Source organism: Lepus europaeus, chromosome 11, assembly GCF_033115175.1.
Source record: "Lepus europaeus isolate LE1 chromosome 11, mLepTim1.pri, whole genome shotgun sequence".
NCBI classification, from domain to species: Eukaryota; Metazoa; Chordata; class Mammalia; order Lagomorpha; family Leporidae; genus Lepus; species Lepus europaeus.
The window spans coordinates 73439724-73462558 of NC_084837.1; the positions used below are offsets into that span (position 1 = coordinate 73439724).

The 22835-nt window shown below is 42.9% G+C and overlaps 1 protein-coding gene across 1 annotated transcript in view; it reads left to right on the forward strand.

Moving 5' to 3' along the window:
• TMOD3 (tropomodulin 3) overlaps positions 1-22835 on the forward strand; it is a 72599-nt gene that overhangs the window by 43813 nt on the left and 5951 nt on the right. Inside the window, exons 4-9 of the mRNA XM_062205925.1 lie at positions 4050-4172; positions 5167-5256; positions 7951-8081; positions 9726-9833; positions 14281-14424; positions 15109-15253. Of these exons, the coding sequence (XP_062061909.1) occupies positions 4050-4172; positions 5167-5256; positions 7951-8081; positions 9726-9833; positions 14281-14424; positions 15109-15253 (741 nt within the window). The remainder of the gene's footprint in view (positions 1-4049; positions 4173-5166; positions 5257-7950; positions 8082-9725; positions 9834-14280; positions 14425-15108; positions 15254-22835) is intronic.

Consider the following 22835-nt stretch of genomic DNA (forward strand, 5'->3'; position numbering starts at 1 on the left):
GCTGGAGCTGGGCCAATTGGAAGCCAGGAGCCAGGAGCTTCTTCTGGGTCTCCCACATGGGTGCAAGGGGCCAAGCAGTTGGGCCATCCTCTACTGCTTTCCCAGGCTACTAGCAGGGGCTGGATCGGAAGTAGAGCAGCTAGGACATGAACCGGCTCGTCATGGAATGCTGATGCTGCAGGCAGAAGCTTAACCCAGTATGCCACAGTGCCAGCCCCTGTAGTTTTTTCTTAATTGACAAGTAAAAATTACCTATATTTGTGGCATACAGCATTGTTTGATATTTGAACCATTGTGGAGTAGCTAAATCAAGCTATTTAACATGTGTATTACCTCACATACTTATTTTGTTTTAAATAGCGTTTGTAGTTTAGTCAGTGAATACCATAATCTGTTGGTTCTTAACCTTTGCTACTATGACTTAGAATTCCTAGAGAGCTTTTAAAATTTTGGATGCAGGTCTGGCATTGTGGCGTAGTGGGTAAAACTGCCTGTTGCAGTGCCAGCATCCCATATAGGTGCCAGTTTGAGTCCCAGCTGCTCCACTTGCAATCCAGCTGCTTACCAACGTACCTGGGAAAGAGGCAGTGGGTGGCCCAAGTCCTTGGGCCCCTGCACCCACATGGGAGACCTGAAAGAAGCCTCCTGGCTTTGAACCATCTCAGCTCTGCATTGAAGGCATTTAGGGAGTGAACTAGCAGATGGAAGATCTCAGTCTCTCCCTCTCTAGCTCTGCCTTTCAAATAAATAAATCTCTTTTAAAAAGAAACTCAGGTACCTTGTGTGGCATAGCAGACCAATTAAACCAGAACTTCTTGTGTGGTACTCAGACACCAGAATTTTTTTAAAGAAAGCTTTATCTATCTATTTGAAAGGCAGAGTGACAGAGTGGCACATCTTCCATCCACTTGATCACTTACCAAATGCCTACAGTAACTAGAACTAAGCCACGCCAAAACCAGGAGCTTAGACTCTACATGCTGCCTCCCAGGCACATTAGAGATCTCCCCAGTTACCCAGAAAACTGGCAACCAAGGCTATATATCAGGAAGAAATTGCTCACAGTTCACAGTTCAGAAAAAGCAGGCAGCTCAGCAGCTCTCCACAGTCCCGACAAGGGAAACTGAACAATCTTGTCCTCAAAAGTTTAAAACCGGACCTGGCGTCATTAAGCTACCACCTGCAATGCCAGCATCTTATGTAAGTGCTGATTCCAGTCCTGGCTGCTTCACTTCCAATCCAGTTCATTGCTAATGAGCCTGGGTAAGAGCTTGGGCCCCTGCCACCCACGTGGGAGACCAGGATGAAGCTGGCTCCTGGCTTTGACCTTGCCTAGCCCCAGCCATTGTGTCCATTTTGGGAGGGAACCAGCAGATGGAAGATCTCTTTCCCTCTCCATTTAACTCTGCTTTTCAAATAAATAAATTAATTTTAAAAATTGTTTAAAATCAGTGAAGATTTCAAACTTAAGTGGCAGTAAGACCTAGCAGAACCGTTGAACACACAAGAATACTTCTAAAAGTCCATGGAAAAATTGAATTAAGGCTGTTTATTTGGGTATAAACAATTGTGAAATCCATGCATAGTGTTTCTGTAATACACATTTTCAGTGGACTTTTTGAATATACTTGTTAGTTCAATTCTCACCGAAGGAGCCTGCTCCTTTCTGTGAATGAGTATCACTTCTTTGGTCTCTGCTACACTGTTATGCAAGGTGCTCATCACTTAGTCAAAGATCTTAAGACCTGCACAAAAGCAAGAGTATGTGGCTCATAGTGAAGAACATAAACAGTCAGGGGAAGTCATAGAGGTGACCCAGACATTGGTGTTACCAGTTAGGGACTTGGTGATAAAAATGTCAAAGAATCTAGTAGAAAAAGGTGCACAGCATGTGTGAAGAGATGAAGAATTTCATCAGAGAAATGGAAACTTTTTTTTTTTTTTTTAAAGAACCAAATAAATGGCTGGCGCCATGGCTTAACAGGCTAATCCTCCACCTTGCGGCGCCGGCACACCGGGTTCTAGTCCTGGTTGCCCCTCTTCCAGGCCAGCTCTCTGCTATGGCCCGGGAAGGCAGTGGAGGATGGCCTAAGTCCTTGGGCCCTGCACCCGCATGGGAGACCAGGAGAAGCTCCTGGCTTCGGATCAGCGAAATGCGCCGACCGCAGCGGCCATTGGAGGGTGAACCAACAGCAAAAACGAAGACCTTTCTCTCTCTCTCTCTCTCTCTCTCTCTGTCCACTCTGCCTGTCAAAAAATAAAAATTAAATAAAAATTAAAATTAAAAAAAAAAAGAACCAAATAGAACTGTTAAAAACAAAAAAAAAATGATATCAGAAATTACGATCTTTTAGGGGTGGCATTTGGCCCAGCATTTTTAAGATACTGCTTGGGGTACACACAGCTGGTTTTAGAGTACTTGCTTTGGGTCCTGGTTCCACCCCCAATTCTAGCTTCCTGCTGATGCACACCCTGGGAGGCAGCAGGAATGACTCAAGTGCTCTGTTCCTGCCAAACATGTGGGAGACCCAGACACTGGGTTCCAGACGCCTAGCTTTGGGCTTGTCCAGCCCGGCTGTTGTGGGCATCTGGGAAGGAAACCAGCAGTTGGGACGTTGCCCTCTGTCACTCTCTCACTGTCTCTCTACCTTTCAAGTAAATTAAAGTAAGATCTTTTAGATGAGTTTTGCAAAAAATACCTAATCAGCCTTGGTCAAGCTTGGGAGAGCATTATGTGTTATGGAAGGGTTCCTATGGTTACACTGATACTCACCTTGAACGAGAAGTACAGAACACTGCCTGTCCTAATTATAAGCCTATAAACATTTCCTTTGTTAGAGCACCTCAGATTCATAAGGCCATTTGTTTTCACATATTTTCCAGGTAGTTTCTTGATAGAAGATAATTTGTAGTTTAAAAATTCATGCATAGGCCTTCCCAGATAATTTGAATTAGAATTTTCAATTGCCTTGGGAGAGAAACTAGACAACCCTGGTAGTCTAGTTCCCACATTGCCTGAGTGTCTTGTTTGATTACCTAGTGCTATCGCTTCTCGGCCTTTTGGCTAAGATCAAGTGTTGATTACCTAGTGCTGCAATTATGTCACCATTTTCCATTGCCTTTCTATATTCAATCTTACATAATATATAATAAATATATTTGTATTCATCTAATAAAGACTTTTAGTTTCTAGATTAACTACGTTTTTAAAGATTTATTTATTTATTTATTTGAAAGTCAGAGTTATTTGGTGGAGAGAGAGAGAAAGGAATCTTTCATCCCTTGGTTCACTCCCCAAATGGCTATAGTGGCCAGAGCTGGGCCATGCTGAAACCAGCAGCTTCATCCAGGTCTCCCACGTGGTGCAGGGGCCCAGACACTTAGGCCATCCTCTGCTGCTTTCTAAGGAACATTAACAGGGAGCTGGATTGGAAGCGGAGCACTGGGACTCATATGGAATGCTGACGCCGCAGGCAGTGGCTTAACCAGTTGAGTCACAGCACAGGCCCTGAGTAACTACATTTTTTTTACAGGTAACTTTGTTAGTGTCCATTCGAGGTATGGGGAACAATGGTGAATCTCTGACAGCGCCACTCGAGATACACGGAAGTTTCTTTGCAATTAAAACTCGAGTTTCTGGGCTCATAACTACCTCTGCCATCTGTAAAGTAACTGTAATAGTTTGTCGCTGAAGAATAAGACTGGGATTCTCTTGCATTTTTAAAAAATCTCCTTCAAGTTTTGTAGGATTTCTGTTGATTCCTTCCTTTATTTTTTATTGAGTCAATATTTGTAAAGTAACTCATAATTACTCCAAAAACCATCTATTTTTATTTCCACAGATGGGAAATTTTCTCTGGTGTCTTTTCTTTTCAGTTTGTACAGCCAAAACATTGCCCTGGAAAACCTATAAATCTGTATCAAAGATGAAGCACAATTACTCAGCTTCAGCTTCAGTTCGTCATGCTTTAATAATGTTTTTTAAAGGGTAAAATGGTAAGGAGTTAACAGAAGCAGTAGTGGAGTTAACAGGTTGCTTTATTTTACAGGGAAAATATTTATCCCCAAGCAGAAACCTGTACAGACTTTTGCAGAAGAAAACATTTCTCTTGATCCAGAACTAGAAGAAGCTTTGACAAGTGCTACTGATACAGAATTGTGTGACCTCGCAGGTATCTCCTCTGCCATGGATTGTGACTGAGTGTGGGGTAGGCAGGGCAGTACCAGCATGTATCTACAGGAGGTGCCTGCTTTGCCTGGCAAAGTGCCGTTGAATCAGTGACCACATATTTGGCTTTATATTTTTACATGTAAAATCTGACTTGCAGGATTTCATTTCCTTAAATATCTTCAGTGGTGACATTTTTATATTAATAGACTCTGTCGTATTGTTTGACATGTTTTCCCATGTTACCAAATTGGAGAGTTTAAAAAATCTTTTCACCCCCTGGTGCTCCATTAAACACTGTCCTGTCAGAGACAGGGAATCTTTAGAGGCAGGTGCTGCTCTGTTTTGTCAGAAGGCCCGGGGGTGAGTAACCAAGAAGTAGCTGCAACAGTACGGCCTGAGCTGACTGAGCTGTGTCCTCACCACTTTCCCAACTTTTCTGAAGTCTGTGTGCAGCACTGCAAACCTCCTTGTTGGTTTCATCATTGCTGATTTCTCTTAGCCCTACAGGTATCTCCCCCTACCTAACCACACACATTTATTTTCCTAGACAGAAAAATGTGGTGCATGGGGAGATAACCCCAAGAAGTCATGTGTTTGAAGGTAGCAGTGATAGTTCTTTGCAAAGGAGCTTAAAGATCCAAGGTGTGGTGCCACAGCCTGAGCAGGTGGGCCGATGAACAGCAAAAATACTTGTAGGTTTCAGATTTTTTTTCTTAGCCACTAGAGGGAGCAAAACATTGATTCACTTTTAGAGAGGCTGTCTCCAGCTATGTGTCTGATGAATTCAATCAGAATGTGGGGGGAAATAACAAGAGGATCGATAAGAATGAAATTGTAGATGATACTTAATCTCCCTCTCTAGCTACAAAATCTCACTTAATTTAACAGGGAAATGTCCAGAGAATGTTAAAATTTATAAGAAAAATTTGGTTGTAAAATTAGTTTTCTATGTTTAAAGCAGATGAAAATAAAAATTTCCTTTTTCTGTATTGTAGCTATTCTTGGGATGCACAATTTGATAACAAATGCACAGTTCTGTAATGTCGTAGGAAGTAGTAATGGTGTCGACCAAGAACATTTTTCAAGTGAGTACTGAAATGTTTTGTGAATTCCAACCCTTTATTTAAATATGTTTTGTTTTCTCCATGTATCAGCTTCAGCATTGACATAACAAATGTTAAATGTATGTACTTGAAACCTGAGATTGCAATCTGGGTTAGCCATTAAAAATTGAACGTTAAATATTTGGTGCTTATTGTGTCAGCACGTGTAATAGGAACCTCATTGAATAATATGAATGATAAACAGTATAAAAGCTTGTCAAACTTTAATTTTGTTGACATTTTGTCATCAGTATTGCTGATTTTCAAGAAATTCACTTCTCTAACAAAGAAACTATATCATAAAATCAAATTCAGGAGAAACCACAAAACTATTCAGCCTCAGCTTTTTAAAAAGTACATTTTTAGGATTTTTTAAAATTAGTGTAGTAATTTTTTTAAATTAGTGTAGTAATTAGTGTAGTGTAGACTCTCTGTTCATAGCCATCATGCCTTGGGCTCTCCTGACTACTACCTAACTGTTAACAATTGGGTATAGAGCCTTCTAGACTTTGTACTATTTTTTTTTTAATTTATCTTTTATTTTATTTGAAAGTGTCAGAGAGAGGTAGAGACAGAGAGAGAGAGGTTTTCCATCCATTAGTTCACTCCCCAAATGGCTGCAACGGCCAGAGCTGAGCCAATCCAGAGCCAGGAGCTTCTTCCAGGTCTCCTACATGGATTGACTTGGGCCATCTTCTGCTTTCCCAGGCCATACCAGGGAGCTGGATCGAAAATGGAGCAGCCAGGACTTGAACCAGTGCCTATATGGGATGCTGGCACTGCAGGCTGGGACTTCAACCTGCTGTGCCACAGCACTGGCCCCTAGACGTTGTACTGTGGTTATACAAAGTATTCAGCTATATAAGTTTTTACAAGAATGGAATCATACTATAAATAATTTTTGCAGCTTAATTTTCCAATACTAATTAGCAACTTTTTTTTTTTTTAGGATTTATTTATTTGAAAGTAAGAGCCACAGAGAAGACTTCCATGCGCTAGTTCACTCCCCAGATGGCTACAGTGGCCTGGCCTAGGGTTAAGCCAGGAGCTTCCTCCAGGTCTCCCACATGGGTGAAGGGGCCCAAGCACTTAGGCCATCTCCCACTGCCTTTCTCAGGCTGGCATCACAGGCAGAGGCTTTACCTGCTACTCCACAACACCCACACCAATTAGCAACTTTTTTTCAGTGCTTACTTACTGTGGGCCATGTTTTTTGTGCACAACTCTTTTTTTTTTTTTTTTTTTTAAGATTTATTTATTTATTTCAAAAAGAGAGGGAGACAGAAAGAGATATCTTCCATCAGCTGGGACACAAACCAGCACCCATAAGGGGTGCCGGCATCACAGGTGGCAGCTTTACCCTCTGTGCCACCACACCAGCCCCTGTGCACAGCTTTTGAATGTGGATGATTCTTATTAATCTTCACAGCATTTCTTTGAAATTGGTATTATTGTCTTTAATTTGCATGTGAAGGAGTTGGGATTTTAGGATATTAAGTAACCAGCCTCAATGTCACACAAAGTCAGTCGTAAGGACTTAACCATTGCTCTGTACTGTGTTACTTAGCAATGTAACATGATTGTGTCCTTCTTAGTACATGTAGATCTACCTCACTCAGCTACCTCACATTCCATTTTATGGTGTCCAGTAATTTGGCCATTGTCCCTGGTTTTTATCTTTTCATTACAGAAATGCTCAGGGGTGCATAAATGAAGAGAAAATAGCCTATCTATAACCCATCTTCAGCTGTTATTAACATTTGGCTGGCCTTGTTTTATTCTTTTTCATTTTTTTTTTTTTTAAGATTTTATTTATTTGGGAGACAGAGTTACAGAGAGAGGGAGAGACAGAAAGAAAGGTCTTCCATCCTCTGGTTCACTCCCCAGTGAACAGTGCAGGAGCTCCCTCTGGGTCTCCCACATGGGTACAAGGGCCCAAGCACTTGGGCCATCTTCTACTGCTTTCCTAGACCTTTTGCCGGGAGCTGGATTGGAAGTGGAACAGCCAGGACTTGAACTAGCGTCTGTATGGGATGCAGAAACCATAGGCAGAGGCTTAGTCTACTACACCACAGCCGCTGGCCCCTGTCCATCTTCTGCCTTCTTCCTACCCTCTCCACTTTTCTTTTTCTGGTATATTTTGAAGTAAATACTGTTCATTTGCCTTACTTCACCCATAAAGATTTCCATATACATCTCTTGTAAATAAAGGCTTTTACTATAACCACAATGCTATTATCAAACATAAAAATAAATAGTAACTCATCTTACCATGTAATACCCAGTCCTTGTCCAGATCACCTCTTTTTCTCAAAAAGATCTTTTCACGTTTGATTCAATTCAGGATCCAAATAAAAGTTACATACTGCATTTGATTTGCTTGCCTTTCTAGTCTCTCTTCATTCACACTTCTCTGCAATCTCTTTCCCTCTTTTTTCATGCATTTATTTCTTACAGAAGCCGGATTATTTGTCAGGAAGAATTTTCCACATTCTACATTTGGCTCATTGCAACTTCGTGTCATTTTATGTTTTTCTGTCCCCCTGTGTTACTGTAAACTTAGTTCTAATGACTTGGTCAGATTGAGGTGCAGAATTTTTGTTTTGGCAGGAAAGCTTTATAGATTGTGATTGAATCACATTAGGAAATTTATCAAGTTTTTGTTTGTCACTGTAGATGTGGTAAAAGGTGAAAAGATTCTTCCAGTATTTGATGAGCCACCAAATCCAACCAATGTTGAAGAAAGTTTAAGGAGAATTAAAGAAAATGATGCTCGTCTTATTGAAGTTAATTTGAATAATATAAAGGTAGGTGTACTAAGCAAACACAGATGGTTCATGTTGCTTAGAGTGACTTGAGCCTAGGCTGAGACCTGGGCAATTTTCACAGAGTGGTCTAATTCCTTCTACCTTAAGGTAGACTTTCTGTTCCTCAACAGTAAGCTAACATAGGCTCCTTCGTATTTTAGAAATTAAAATATTATAGTAAAGGTTTTTCTGACTTGACTTTTTGAGAGTTTACCATATAAAAATATAAACCCTATAGAACTATCTGACTATCCAGTGGTTCCTCTGACTTCCAAAGAACATTTAGCCTTTTGTGTTTTGTTTTTTTTAATCAGGTTTCTCAAGGTATATAGTAAAAATTATTTGCTTTAATGCACAGTTCTCTGAGCTTTGACAGTTGCCTACAGATGTCCAGCTACCATGGCAGTCAAGATGTGGAGCATGTCTGTCACCCCACAAGTCCTCTCACACACCAGTGTAGTCATTTGCTGCCCCCGGGCTCTGGTGCCTGACAACTGCTGATGTGTTTTCTTTCCCCGGCAGTTTGCCTTCTCCAGAACATCATATAAATGGCATCATATTTCTAACCTTTTGAGTGTGCCCATGCATAATGCATTTGAGAGTCATCCATGTTGTTGGATATACTGTGGCTCATTCCTTTTTGTTGCTCACTAGTACTCCAGTGAATGGATATGCTGCCCTGTGTTTGCCCATCTGTTGTAGGGAGGGATTCCTTCCAGTTTGGGTTGATAATGTGTAGTCACTATATGCATTCACTAACAGGTTATTATTGTATCTGCACGCGTTTTCATTTCTCTTTATTAAACTAAATGGGCTAAAAATGGGCTTTCTGATATCTACTGAGTTTTAAACAGTGCATAACTTCCTTGGAGTTAGGGCATAGGAGTAATTAATTATCAAAGAGTGAACTCAGTACCTCTTGAGTATTAGCCATTCCTCATTTTAAATCTTGACCTATCTGAATTGGGGTTGGAAGATTCTGAACCTAGGAGAGACAACCTCTGTGCTCCTTCATGTGAGTGGAGGGAAGAGTGTTGATATGCTGATGTCCTTAGCTGATAACTAATATTTTTTGTTTTAGTTCAGTTCCTGTTTATCATTGTGAATAAACAGTAGTGATCTAAAAATAACCAGGCTATTGGGAAATGAAGTCTTAGGTATTAAAGGAAGAGATCAGTGCCTCCTATAACTATTTTTCCTCTTTCAAGTACTTCAGAGTTACTCTCTTAATACGTTGTAGTTTATTAAGCAACTGAGAACACTATGTCACCTTCCAGAATCATGCTCATTAAAGGGTAGACTCCTGCATCTCCCTCTTTGCAGGAAAGTGAACTCACTTGGAATAAACAGTTCCTTCATGTAATAAGGATAATTTAAAGTAGAATACGGAGAGTTTCTTTAACCAAACTGCTAGAGAAATGGTGATATGTGCTGTGCTCTGAGTCAATCATTTGTGCAAATGTGCCATAACAGAGAACTCGGGTAGATACTGAGGCAGCTATGGGTTTGTCTGTCTTTTTTCATTTGTATACTTAAGTAGTTCTGTGTACATTTGAAAACAAGTAAGAACAAATATATTTAAATGATGGGCTGAATTTCCTGAAAACTAAAATGTAATGATGTTTTATATTATTGTCTTTCAAGAATATCCCAATTCCAACCCTAAAAGATTTTGCAAAGGCTTTGGAAACCAACACACATGTGCAGTGTTTCAGTCTTGCAGCCACACGGAGCAACGACCCCGTTGCTGTTGTAAGTAAGCTGCTGATGATAATATTGAAATTGTGCCTCCGTACCAGGTGTGTTAGCATGGTAGTTAAACTGTGGGGTTTTTTAATTTTGTTTTTAAATATCTGTTTTATTTATTTGAAAGGCAGAGTGACAGAGAAGGAGAGACAAAAATAGATTTCCATCCACTGATTCACTCCCAAAATGGCTCCAATGTGCTGAGGCTGGTCCAGGCTGAACAAAGCTAAGAGCCTGGAACTCCATCCTGATTTCCCATTTGGGTGGTGGGGCTCCGAGAACTTGGGCCATCTTTAGTTGCCTTCCTGGCACACTAGCAGGAAGCTGGATCAGTAGCAGAGCAGCTAGCACTGGAACTGGCACTCTGTTTGGGATTCAGTATCACAGGCAGTGGCTTAACTTACTGGGCCACAATGCCACCCCCTCTAAGTTGTGATTTTATGAACAATATTCACTCCCCTTTTTGGTTGGTGTTTTAGTTCAATATTAGACACTATCATTTACTGCCCTTTTATGTTTATTTTTCCCTGTATTTCCTTCTTGTGAATTTTTAAAATTGGTATAACTGAGTTTTCAAAAAAAAAAATCAATGTAATTATGCACTATTTACTGTTCTGCAACTTGATTTTTTCTTAATGGTGTATCTTAGAGATCTTTCATGTCAGCACATGGAGATCTACATTCTTTTAGCATCTGCAGAGGATTAATCCTGTTTATGAATCTGTAGTGTTAGATTTTTGTCAAATGCTTTTCAACATCTTTTGAAATGGTCATGTATTGGGCCGGCGCCGTGGCTCACTTGGCTAATCCTCCGCCTGTGGCGCCGGCATCCCATATAGGCGCCGGGTTCTAGTCCCGGTTGTTCCTCTTCCAGTCCAGCTCTCTGCTGTGGCCCAGGAGGGCAGTGGAGGATGGCCCAAGTGCTTGGGCCCCTGCACCTGCATGGGAGACCAGGAGGAAGCACCTGGCTCCTGGCTTCAGATCTGCCCAGTGCTGGCCGTAGCGGCCATTTGGGGGGTGAACCAACGGAAGGAAGACCTTTCTCTCTGTCTCTCTCTCATTGTCTAATCTACCTGTCAAAAAAAAGAAAAGAAAAGGTCATGTGTTTTTCCCCCCTTCATTCTATTAATATGATCTCTGTATATTAAAGCATCCTTACATTCTTAGACTAAATCCACTTGATCATTGTATGAATATTTTTCCTTCACTTGGCTATGAGTTTCCTTAGGTTTTCCTCCTACCTCATTGGACCGCTTTTCTCAGGCCCCTATGATCTTTCCTCCTCATCTCTACAATTTCCTCACACTAGAATGGCCTAGGGGGGCTGCTGCTGTGGCATAGTGGCACAGCTCCAGCCGTTGCAGCCATCTGAGGAGTGAATCAGCGGGTGGAAGATCTCTCTGTCTCTCTCTCTCTCTCTGTCTCTCTCTCTCTGCCTCTCCTCTTCCTCTCTCTATGTAACTCTGACTTTCAAGTAAATACACAAGTCTTTAAAAAAAAAAAAAAATAGAATGGCCTGGCCTTTTCTCTGTGTACACTTACTTCCTGGGTGACCTCATTCTGTTCCATTACTGTATTCTTATATTATCTACAAATACTGATGACTGGTGTTATTATCTCCAGTCTGTACCTCTCTTCGGAACTCCGTAGTCATGTCCAGCTCTCGATAGCTTTATTTGGGTACCTGATAGACCTCTCACATCAAGTTCCTGACTTCAGTCCTAGTCCCGCTTCTCTCATATTCTTTTCTAGCTCACTAAATGGCAAAGCCTGTCTTACTGCTCACGCAGAAAAAGGCTGGGGCTGGGTTGCGGAGGATGTCAGTGAAATGTTTAACCTCGCAGTTAAGGTTCCTACAACCCATATCAGAGTACTTGGATTTGCTATTTAGCTCTGGCTCCTGGTTTCAACTTCATGCTGAAGCACATCTTGGGAGGCAGTGGTGATGTCTCAGCTGACTGAGTTATTGCCATCCACGTGGGAGACCTGGACTGAGTTCCTGGCTTCTGCCCGGCCCAGCTTGGTCATTGGGGTTATTTAGGGAATGAACCAGCGGGTAGGAGCTGTCACCCTCCCTCTGTCTCTAACTAAAGTTAAATATATATTTTTAGAGGACCCACCCTTGACTTTCCTTTCTCAGAAGCTCAAACATATATTAGCTCAGTCTCTAAAATATTCCTAGAATCCAACCACTGTCCACCATTTTCACAATACCCAGTGGACCTGCACCACCGTCTTCTCTGGCATTACCACCGTACCACAAGAGCCTCCTAATCAGCTGTCCTCTTCTGTTACACGCACTGTGAAGCAGATTCTGCACACAGCATCAGCAGTAATTATTTTGAAATTTAGACTAATAAATCGCATCATCCTGAGAATCCTCTAGCAGCTTCCTATCTCGCTAAGAGTAAAAAAGATCTTTGAATGACCTTAGAAGGCCTTATGTGAGCGAAAGTCACCTCCTTTACTTGGCCTTTCATTGTACTCCAGCCACACTGCTCTCTTGGTCTTCCTCAAATGGCCTTGCAACATTACATTTTGCTTGCTTGTTTGTTGCTTGTGTCCTCTCTCAGAATAGAAGTTTCATCAGGTAAGGATCTGTCTATTTTATTTCTGAGTCTCCAGAATAGTCCTTATTGAATCATTAGTAATATTTAATCAATGTATGTGCAGATGGATAAGGGATTTGTTCCAGGCCACATGGCTAGTTGGTCACCAGTTGAAACTACAGGTGATTAGGGGTGGGTGTTGTGACACAATGGGTTAAGCTGCTGTTTGACATACTCATCTTCTGTATCAGAGTGCCTGGGATAGAGTTCTGCTTCTGCTTCCCAATACAGCTTCCTGATAATGCACACCCTGGGAGGAAGCAATGATGACCCATATACTTGGGTTCCAGTCACTCACACAGGAGACCCAGATGGAGTTTCTGACTCCTAGCTTCAGCCTAGCTTAGCTCTGACTATTGCAGCCATTTGTGGATTGAACCAAAGGATGGAAGATTCTCTGTCTCTGTCTCTCCCTCTCACACTGCCTATCAAACAAATAAATAAAGAACAGAATTTTATTTTCAAGTACTCTTGTGTACATACCTGTGTTCCTCCTACTCCCATCTTTAACTTGACTTTAGGCTTGATCTTACCCATATTTTCTGGAGTTTAATACCTTGCTTCTGATCCCTCAAAAGGTCTGTTTTATATAAACTCAAACTCAGTCTTCCCTTCTTTCTCTCCCTCCCCCTCTCTTTGCCTCTCTGTTTTTCCTACTCTCCCCTCCCTTTCCCTCTTCTCTCTTGGTGGTGTCTGTTAATTAATTAATTAATATAGTGTTCATTAATTACTGATTCAAATGCCTAGCACTGTACCATATCTGGAGGAAACATACTGGAAGCAGACTGAAGTCATGCCATCCCTTGGTTTATTTCCTATTTAGTTAGTTGCCTCTTCTCCATAGTCCTTCTATTCCAGTTCTGGTTATCTGTGGCCTTTTCTGACTTTCAGGCTTGGGCATTCCTTTTGGTCCCTGCTCTGGAAATCAGTCCGTAAGTTACACTCATTTTGACTTCACAGAAACCCAGTTGCAGCAGAACTCAAATAAGAAAAAATGTTCCAGAGACATTGATGAAGTTAGTCCTGCTAACTGAAAGTGAGAGCTTTAGGAGAAAGAGGCATAAAGTAGGGTATGAATGAACGTATGTGAATAGGGGTGGCTGTTACAGTGCAGTGGGTTAAGTCGTCCTTGTGATGCTGGCTGGCATCCCATATCGGAATGCTGGTTTGAGTCCCAGCTCCTCCACTTCTGATCCAGCTCCCTGCTAATGCATCTGGGAAGCACCAGATGAGGGTTCAAGTGCTTTAGTCCCTGCCACTCACAAGGGAGACCTGGATGGAGCTCCAGGCTTCAACCTGGACCAGCCTTTTGGCCATTTGGAGAGTGAACCAGTAAATAGAAAGTGCGCGCTCTCTCTCTTTCTCCCTCTCTCCCTCTCTCAGTGTGTGGGTGTCACCCTCACCCTACCTTTCAAATAGTTAATAATTTTTGGAGACCAGCTAATCCTCCACCTGCGGCACCGGCACCCCGGGTTCTAGTCCCGGTCGGGGCCCCTCTTCCAGTCCAGCTCTGTGCTGTGGCCCAGGAGTGCAGTGGAGGATGGCCCAAGTCCTTGGGCTCACTGTCCACTCTGCCTGTCAAAAAAAATAATAATTATTTTTGGAAAAAAACCCAGCATGAGTGGGAGTAGAAAACATCACCAGCAGAGCATCACACCTCTGAGGACTGGGACAGGGTACACAGGAAGAGTAGACCTGTGAAACCAAGGTTGTGGTGTGTGATGCTGTAACAGACTCATGAGAAACTTCTGGTAATTACTCTTTTTGTTTATGATATGATTTTGTTTACAAGTTGATAAGCACTACCAAAATTTTAATCTAGAAATATTTCCTTCAATTTCTAGGCTTTTGCAGAAATGCTGACGGTGAACAAAACTTTGAAGAGCTTAAATATGGAGTCCAACTTTATTACAGGAACTGGCATTCTGGCACTGATTGATGCTTTAAAAGATAATGAAACCCTGTCAGAGCTCAAGATTGACAATCAGGTCAGTGCTCTGCAGTAGTCGATGTGTGAGACCACTGTGTAGGGCGTGGAGGAAAGCTGTCATGGAGCCCTTTGGGAAGGTAGGGGCTGAAAGAGGACATTTGGCGTATGTAGAATATTAATGAGTTGAGATCACATGATGTGTGGTCCTTGGTATCTGGCTTCTTTCCCCAGAATAATGCTCTGGAGGCTTATTGATGCTGTGGCATGTATCAGGCCTTTGTTGCTTTCTGTGGCTGCATAATACTCCATTACATTTGGGGTATTTCTGCTTTTTGACTGTCAGGAATAATGAAGCTGTGGACATTTCATGTACATCTATTTCCAATTCTTAGCATTTATGTAGGAATGGAACTACAGTGCATGGTAACTCTGTTTAACTTTTTGAACTGTCACCAAATGATTTTTTATAACCAATGCACCATTTTACATTCCTACCAGCAGTTTATCAGTCCTGATTTTCCATGTTCTTGCCAACACTTAATATTGTCCAACTTTTTGATTGTATTCACCTGGTGTGAAATGAGACACTTTTTTGGTGTCTATATGATACTATACTGAAACAAAATTTTGTTTCTTACATATTTTGTAGAAATTGGGAAAATTCTAAAGAGACCATCAGCATGTGCCTGAAAATATGTTTATCTATTTCATTAATATTATTTTTTATTTCTAATTATTTCAGAGGCAGCAGTTGGGGACAGCTGTAGAATTGGAAATGGCCAAGATGCTAGAGGAAAATACAAATATTCTTAAGTTTGGCTATCAGTTTACACAGCAGGGACCCCGAACCAGGGCGGCTAATGCTATTACAAAAAACAATGACTTAGGTAAGCGATACACAGTGTCAAATTGGGTGTCTGGGTTATGTTGTTATGCTAATATAGTGGGGAACTTTTTTTACTTTTCAAAGTAAATTTTAACAGAAATTGGCCCTTATTTTTAAAACTTGCACTGCTCTTTTTATGCTGATTTATATTTAAGGTTGATTGTGGATGTGGTTGTCATCATAATAAAACGAGCTTCCTGTAACAGACATTACACAGCTTTCAGTGAAGTTTTCTACAAGCAAACACTTTGTGCTCAGTTAAAATCAAGGCTTGGGGCCGGCACTGTGGCATAGAAGGTTAAACCTCTGCTTCTGGTGCCAGCATCCCACATGAGCTCCTGTTCAAGTCCCAGCTGCTCCACTTCCAATCTAGCTTCCTGTTAATGTGCCTGGGAATGCAGTGGAAGATAGCCCAAGTCCTTGGGCCCCTGAATCCATATGGGAGATCCAGAAGAAGCTCCTGGCTCCTGGGTTGGGCCTGGCCCAGCCCTGGCTGTTGCAGCCATTTGGGGAGTAAACTAGCAGATGGAAGATATCTCTCTCTCTCTCTATCTCTGCATTTCAAATAAATAAATAAATCATTTTTTAAAAAATCAGATCTTGTAGCTATTAAAACAAAAATTTCAACATAAAGCTTTTTGCCCTTTTCATCAAAAAGGGCAAATTTCTATCACCCAGATAAAAATTCAGTATTATATGATGCAGTATAAAATAATTATAATTTGGGGGCCAGCGCTGTGGCGCAGCGGGTTAATGGCCTGGCCTGAAGTGCTGGCATCCCATATGCAGTCCCAGCTGCTCCTCTTCCAATGACTATGACCTGGGAAAGCAGTAGAGGATGGCCCAAGTGTTTGGGCCCCTGCACCCACGTGGGAGACCCCGAGGAAGCTCCTGGCTTTGGATTGGCATAGCTCTGGCCATTGTGGCCATCTGCGGAGTGAGCCAGCAGATGGAAGACACCCCTCCCTCCCTCCCTCTCTCTCTCTCTCTCTCTTCTCCTCTCTCTCTCTCTTCTCCTCTCTCTCTCTGCCTCTGCTTTCTCTGTGTAACTCTAACTTTCAAATAAATAAATAAATCTTTAAAAAAAATTATAAAAGATTCATTTACTTGAGAGGTAGAATTACAGACAGAGGGAGAGACAGAAAGAAAGTTCTTTTTTTTTTTTTTTTTTTAAGATTTATTTTATTTATTTGAAAGGCAGAGTTACAGAGAGAGGTGGAGGCAAAGAGGGATGTCTTCCATCCAATGGTTCACTCCCCAGGTGGCCACAATGATCGCAGCTATGCTGATCTGAGGCTAAGAGCCAGGAACTTGTAGGGGCCCAAGGACTTGGGCTGTCCTCCACTGCTTTCCCAGGCCATAGCAGAGAGCTGGATTGGAAGAGGATCAGCCAGGACTAGAACCGGCACCCATATGGGATGCTGGCACTTCAGGCCAGGCTTTAACCTGCTGTGCCACAGTGCTGGCCCCAAGAAAGGTCTTCTATTTGCTGATTGACTCTCTAAATGGCCCCAAGAGATATAGCTAGGCTGATCCAAAATAGTCAGGAGTTCTTGGAAGACCTTTTTCTCTGTCTTTCTCTCTCACTATCTATCTCTATCTGTCAAAAAAAAAACAAAAAAAAAAAAACCAAGGAGTCCTTTCTGTGTCTCCCATGTGGGCGCAGGGACCCAAGCACTTGGGCCATCTTCTGCTTTCCCAGGCCATGACAGAGAGCTGGATGGGAAGAGGAGCAGCCGGGACTCGAACCAGCACCCATACGGGATGCTGGCACCATAGGCAGAGGCTTAGCCATTATGCCACAGCGCCAGCCCCAATGATTATACTTCTATATTTCTAAATAAGTTATATATAATTTGTCATTTTAATCGAGTTTATGGTCCCTGACACACAAGTGTTTGCTTACTTTACTAGTTTCCCTCACACATATGGTAGGGGCCTTCCTGCACACATCTAGGGCAGGCAGTTCCCATTCTATTCCTGTTGAATTCCTCAGCTTGTGACTTCAGACAGAAGTAAACATTCCAGCAAAGACTGAATTAAAGAATATGCTGCTTACAGTTTTTTCCCACGTTTCCAAGAAGTGATTCTCCTTTTAAGTTAAGGTGTTTTCCATTGAAATGTTTTTTTAAAAAAAATTTTTTTTCTTTATTTGGAAGGCAGAGAGAGAGTTGGAAAGACATTTTAGAAAAAGAGAGATCTTCATCTGGTTCATTGCCTAGATAGCTGCATCAGCCAAGGCTGGACTAGGCTGAAGCCAGGAGCTTGGAACTCCATCTGGTCTCCCACATGGGTGGCAGGCCTTCAAGTACTTGAGCCATCGTCTACTGCTTCCCAAGCACATTGGCAGGGAGCTGGATCAGAAGCAGAGTATCCAGGACTCAGACCAGCTCTCTGATGTGGGATGTGGGATCCCAGGCAGTGGCTTCACCCACTATACCACCATGCTGGCCCCCATTGAAGTATTTTAAAAGCTGCACTCTAGACAAAAATAAAAAGACTTCTCACATGGAATAGCATTTCAAAATGATGCATTACTTCTAAGCCTCAGCCATATTTGAGTTTGCGTTCTTTTTCTTTTTTTTTTTTTTTTTCTAAAAAACTTTATTTGAAAGGCAGAGTTACAGAGAGGGAGAGAGATTCCATCTATTGGTTCAGTCCCCAAATGGCCACAACAGTTAAGACTGGGCCAGGCTGAAGTCAAGAGCTTTATCCAGGTCTCCCATGTAGGTGACAGGGCCCCAAGCACGTGGGCCATGTTCTGCTGCTTTCCCAAGTGCATTAGCAGGAAACTGAATCGGAAATGGAGCTGACAGCTTAACCCACTGCACCACAATGCTAGCCCTGAGTTTGCTTTCTTTTTGAAGTTCTAGAGTAGAAAAAAATACAGCATCATTCACTCTATCTAGATCACTGTCTAAAGTATTACTTCATATCCTTTCTGTCTTTTCTATGACTGCAGTTTCCTCTAGAAAATTCTAGCTGCTTATTTTTAACAGAAAATTGGTGTATTTTGGTGATTGTTGATACTAGATGTGCTTTGCAAATCATGCTAATTATTTTTATATGAGTTCACTCATTAGCTTCTATATTTTTTCCTCCAAGTATTAAATCAGTTTATTTAGAGTATGACTGAACTTCATAAACAATTAGAGAGTCAAAAACATGTATAGTACTGTTAGCTTTTCTTCTCTCTGAGATTCTGATTTAGTATTTATTTAAGAAACAGAGTTTCCATCTGCTGATTCACTCCCCAAATGCCCATAACGGCCAGAACTGGCCTGGGACTGAAGCCAAGGACCAGGAATACAGTCCAGGTCTCCCACGTGAGTGGCAGGAACCCAGTTACTTGAGCTATCACCATTGTCTCCCGGGATTTGTGTTGGTGGAAAGCTAGAGTCGAGAGCCAGAGCTGGGAATTGAAGCACACATTCCAGTACGCAATCTGGGTATTCCAGTCACTAGGCTAAACATCCAATCCGACATTTGCACTTTTTTTTTTTTTTAAAGATTTGTTTATTTGTCTGGCACCGCAGCTCACTTGGCTAATCCTCTGCCTGCAGCGCATGTAGTCCCGGTTGGGGCACCGGTTCTGTCCCAGTTGCTCCTCTTCCAGTCCAGCTCTCTGCTGTGGCCTGGGAAGGCAGTGAAGGATGGTCCAAGTGCTTGGGCCCTGCACCCGCATGGGAGACCAGGAGGAAGCTCCTGGCTTCGGATTGGCGCAGTGCGCCGGCTGCAGCGCACCAGCCATAGCAGCCATTTGGTGGGTGAACCAACAGAAGGAAGACCTTTCTCTCCATCTCTCTCTCTCTCTCACTGTCTAACTCTGCCTTTCAAAAAAAAAAAAAAAGATTTGTTTATTTATTTGAGTTACGCAGAGAGAGGTCTTCCATCCACTAGTTCACTCCCCAGTTGGCCACAACGGCCAGAGCTGTGCCAATCCAAAGTCAGGAGCCAGGAGCTTCTGGGTCTCCTGTGCGGGTGCAGGGGTCCAAGGACTTGGGCCATCTTTCAGTGCTTTCACAGGCCACGACAGAGAGCTGGATCAGAAGTGGAGCAGCCGGGACTCGTACTGGTGCCCATATGGGATACTAGTACTGCAGGCAGTGGCTTTACCCACTATGCCACAGTGCCGGCCCTGAATCTGCAGCTCTTTTAAACCATGCCTGAAACATAGTGGCCACTTAATAAAAGTGTGCTAAGTGGATAAATAAGGTGATGGAATTTGAACCCTGTTCAAAGTTACTATTTCTCTTCTCTGAAACTACTTTAACAAAATCTGAGAATGCTGCTAACAAACTTGCCACCTGAATCCTTCCCAGCAGGCAGATATCCCAGCAGCTGTCCCTGTAGGAACTGCACAGAGCCGCTGAGTGTCACGGCTGGCGTGCCAACCCTTGCAAGGCCCCTCTTGTGCCAAGCCTAGTGTGGTAGGCGCTTTGGCCAGTTTTCTGTAAGGAAACAAATGTCGAGTGTTGAGAGTTGGGGAGATTTGGGCTGATGGACAAAGGAGGAAACAGATGAAAACCATTTCCTAGGCTGCTTTGTGCTGGTGTGGAGCAGGTGAGTAGCTGTCCAGAGCAGAGGGTTTTAAAGCATGAGGAGGCCCTGTTAAAGAAGGTGTGAAGGAAACACACAGCCTGTGCTGGGGCCTCTCTAGATTCCCACTCAGGCTGTTGCTTTCTGCTCCAAACTAAATTTTCAGACCTGGGTCTCTGGCATGAAATGACAATAAGGACATTCCAAGGGTAGGGGATTTCGTGGATAAAGCTCAGATATGAGGTTAAACACGTTATGTATCTGCTGAGAACAGCCTGTATATTTTGAGAACTGACTCTCAGCATGGTGCTAGCTCCCAGAAGTGCTTGTTTGAAGCTAAGCTGAGAAGAAAGGTCATGTCCACAGATTAGGAAGAAGAGCTAATAGAAGACGCTATAATGACAAGACAGAAAACTAAGGTTTCTCTGAGTTTTATGCTAGAGGTATTTGAGAGCTGTTGAAGGCCATTGAATGCGTGATTTAAGATGTTAACTTAAAGTATGTTGATTACTCTTTTTTTTTTTTTTTTTTTGGAAGAATTACACAGAGAGGAGAGGCATAGAGAGGTCTTCTATTGATGGTTCACCCCCGAATTGGCCGCAACGGCCGGAGCTGCGCCTATCCAAAGCCAGAAGCCAGGCGCTTCCTCTGGGTCTCCCACGTGGGTGCAGGGACCCAAGGACTTGGGCCATCTTCTATTGCTTTCCCAGGCCATAGCAGAGAGCTGGATGGGAAGTGGAGCAGCCAGGACTAGAACTGCGCACATATGGGATACCGGCGCTTCAGGCCAGGGTGTTTACGTGCTACGCCACAGCGCTGGCCCCTATTACTCTTTTTTTTTTTTTTTTTTTTTTTTTTGACAGGCAGAGTTAGAGACAGAGAAAGGTCTTCCTTCCATTGGTTCACCCCCAAAATGGCCGTCACGGCCGGCGCTGCGCCGATCCGAAGCCAGGTGCTTCCTCCTGGTCTCCCATGCGGGTGCAGGGCCCAAGCACTTGGGCCATCCTCCACTGCCCTCCCGGGCCACAGCAGAGAGCTGGACTGGAAGAGGAGCAACCAGGACAGAATCCAGCACCCCAACCAGGACTAGAACCCGGGGTACTGGTGCCGCAGGCGGAGGATTAGCTAAGTGAGCCGTGGCGCTGGCCGCCCCTATTACTCTTAATAATATAAAATGAAGTTAGGATTTATTGGCAATTGATGATGAGGTTTTGAGGATTTATAACGGTAGAATGGAGTTTTGAAAAAAATTTGACCAGACCCAGAGATTGTTAATAAGGCAAAATTTACAAGCCTGTCATGTAGAGGATGGCCTGAAATGAGGAAGGTGAAGTGTGGATACAAGTGAGAAGTAGGAGCCGTTGCCCTCTGCTGCTCTGTGTGTGTGGCAGTGCCGATGGCAGCCTCCCATCCATCCAGTCTCAGCTTGGTTCTGTTTTCCGCCACACACTGACCTCTGCCTGTAGATCAAGGTGGAAAGCCCGAGGACCGTGTCTCCTGACGTGCAGGATTCTGCAGCCTGAAATGTAGTAACTCGAAAGATATCAAAGAGTAAGACTTGAAACTTTTACAGAATCTTAGGCATATAATTTTTCTTCAGCTTGCAAATGGGACTGTATCTCATCTTTGGTATACTTATATTGGTATCGTTCCCTCTCTCTCCTTGTTTTCCTAGTCTCAGCTGTTCGTTGAAATAATTCTGCCTACTCTCTCAAGAAGTGTCAGCTGTAACAGCAGAGATTCTGTGGTATACAAGTAATATTCAGTCGAACTTTGAGACTCATGTGAATCTCTACACCAGCTAACTACATGATCGATTTTCTACACCTTTTTTTGCTTGCTACACTCTCCTATAGATCTTGTTTCTAACATGCATTTTTCATAGCATGCATTTTAACATCTGAATTGGCCTGCCAATAACATTTACAACCTGCTGCAATTCAAGACTTTCTTTGAAATATTCTGCCTTAGAAGATTACTTGATATTTGCCTTTCAGATATTTCTCAGCTCAATATATGAGTTAAGTTTGTACTTAAGAACTCAAGTGTCCATTTGATTTTTCACTCCTTGTTATTTCAGTAAACATAAAATTTGTCCTTAGCATGGATTTAAATCAAAGTTAAGGGTGAAAAATGTTCCTGCAAACCAGTGGCTGGAATACACTGCTCCAGTGTCTGGTCTCATCAGTTAAAGGCCTCCAGACAAGCCTGTGGGCATGCCCGCTGGCTTCTAGATCCTCTGTCAGACTGCCAGTGTTGGCTGAATAAAGATGCAGTTGCTTTCCCACTTGAATCTATAGACAAAAGAAAGTAGGACATTAATAGACCAGTAGCCTGACTTCAAGGAATTTACTGGGGGAAATAGCAAAACCAGTAGCACAGAAGTACAAATCCTCTGCAATAGCAAATGGCTTTCCTTGTCTTGAAAAGGCCTCTGAGCAGGGCCGTCTGGAATCCCCAGCCTGGGGAAGGTGACGTTGAACACTGTTGAGGAAAGCTTTCCTGTGTCCTTAGAACTACACGGGGCAGCGTATTGCGCCTTGCAAATCACAGCCATCAGCTACAAGTGTGATCCTTCTGTTACCAAGGATGAGTTGAGACACAGGTTAAGTCAGCCAAGTATGGACTACAGAAGACTGAGAGAACCATCGTTCATCCAGCTTTGTCACTGACCCTGGCACTTGTGCTGTTTGTCCTTGCTGAGTGGGAATTGGCCACAACACTGATGAGCCCTGTGGTGGCTGTCAGCAGCTGCTCTCTGGGGGCTGACAGGTGAGAGCTCAGGTAGCAAGGCACTGAAGGTGAAGGCCTTCCCCTGCCTCCAGCGAGCACAGCTGAGGGTTTGGCCTCCGAGTCTGTAAAAAGACCAGGAGTCCTTGGACACGCACCTTTCTTTATACTCCATCGATTCAGTTAGTTGGCTGGCTACTTGGGCAGCCAAAGCTTGTGATAGCCAGAAGTGACCCTGCCACATTACAAGGGTCTGAGATTTTCATTACACTGCATTTATTGTTTTGTAGGAGACAAGAGAAAGAAAACTTGGA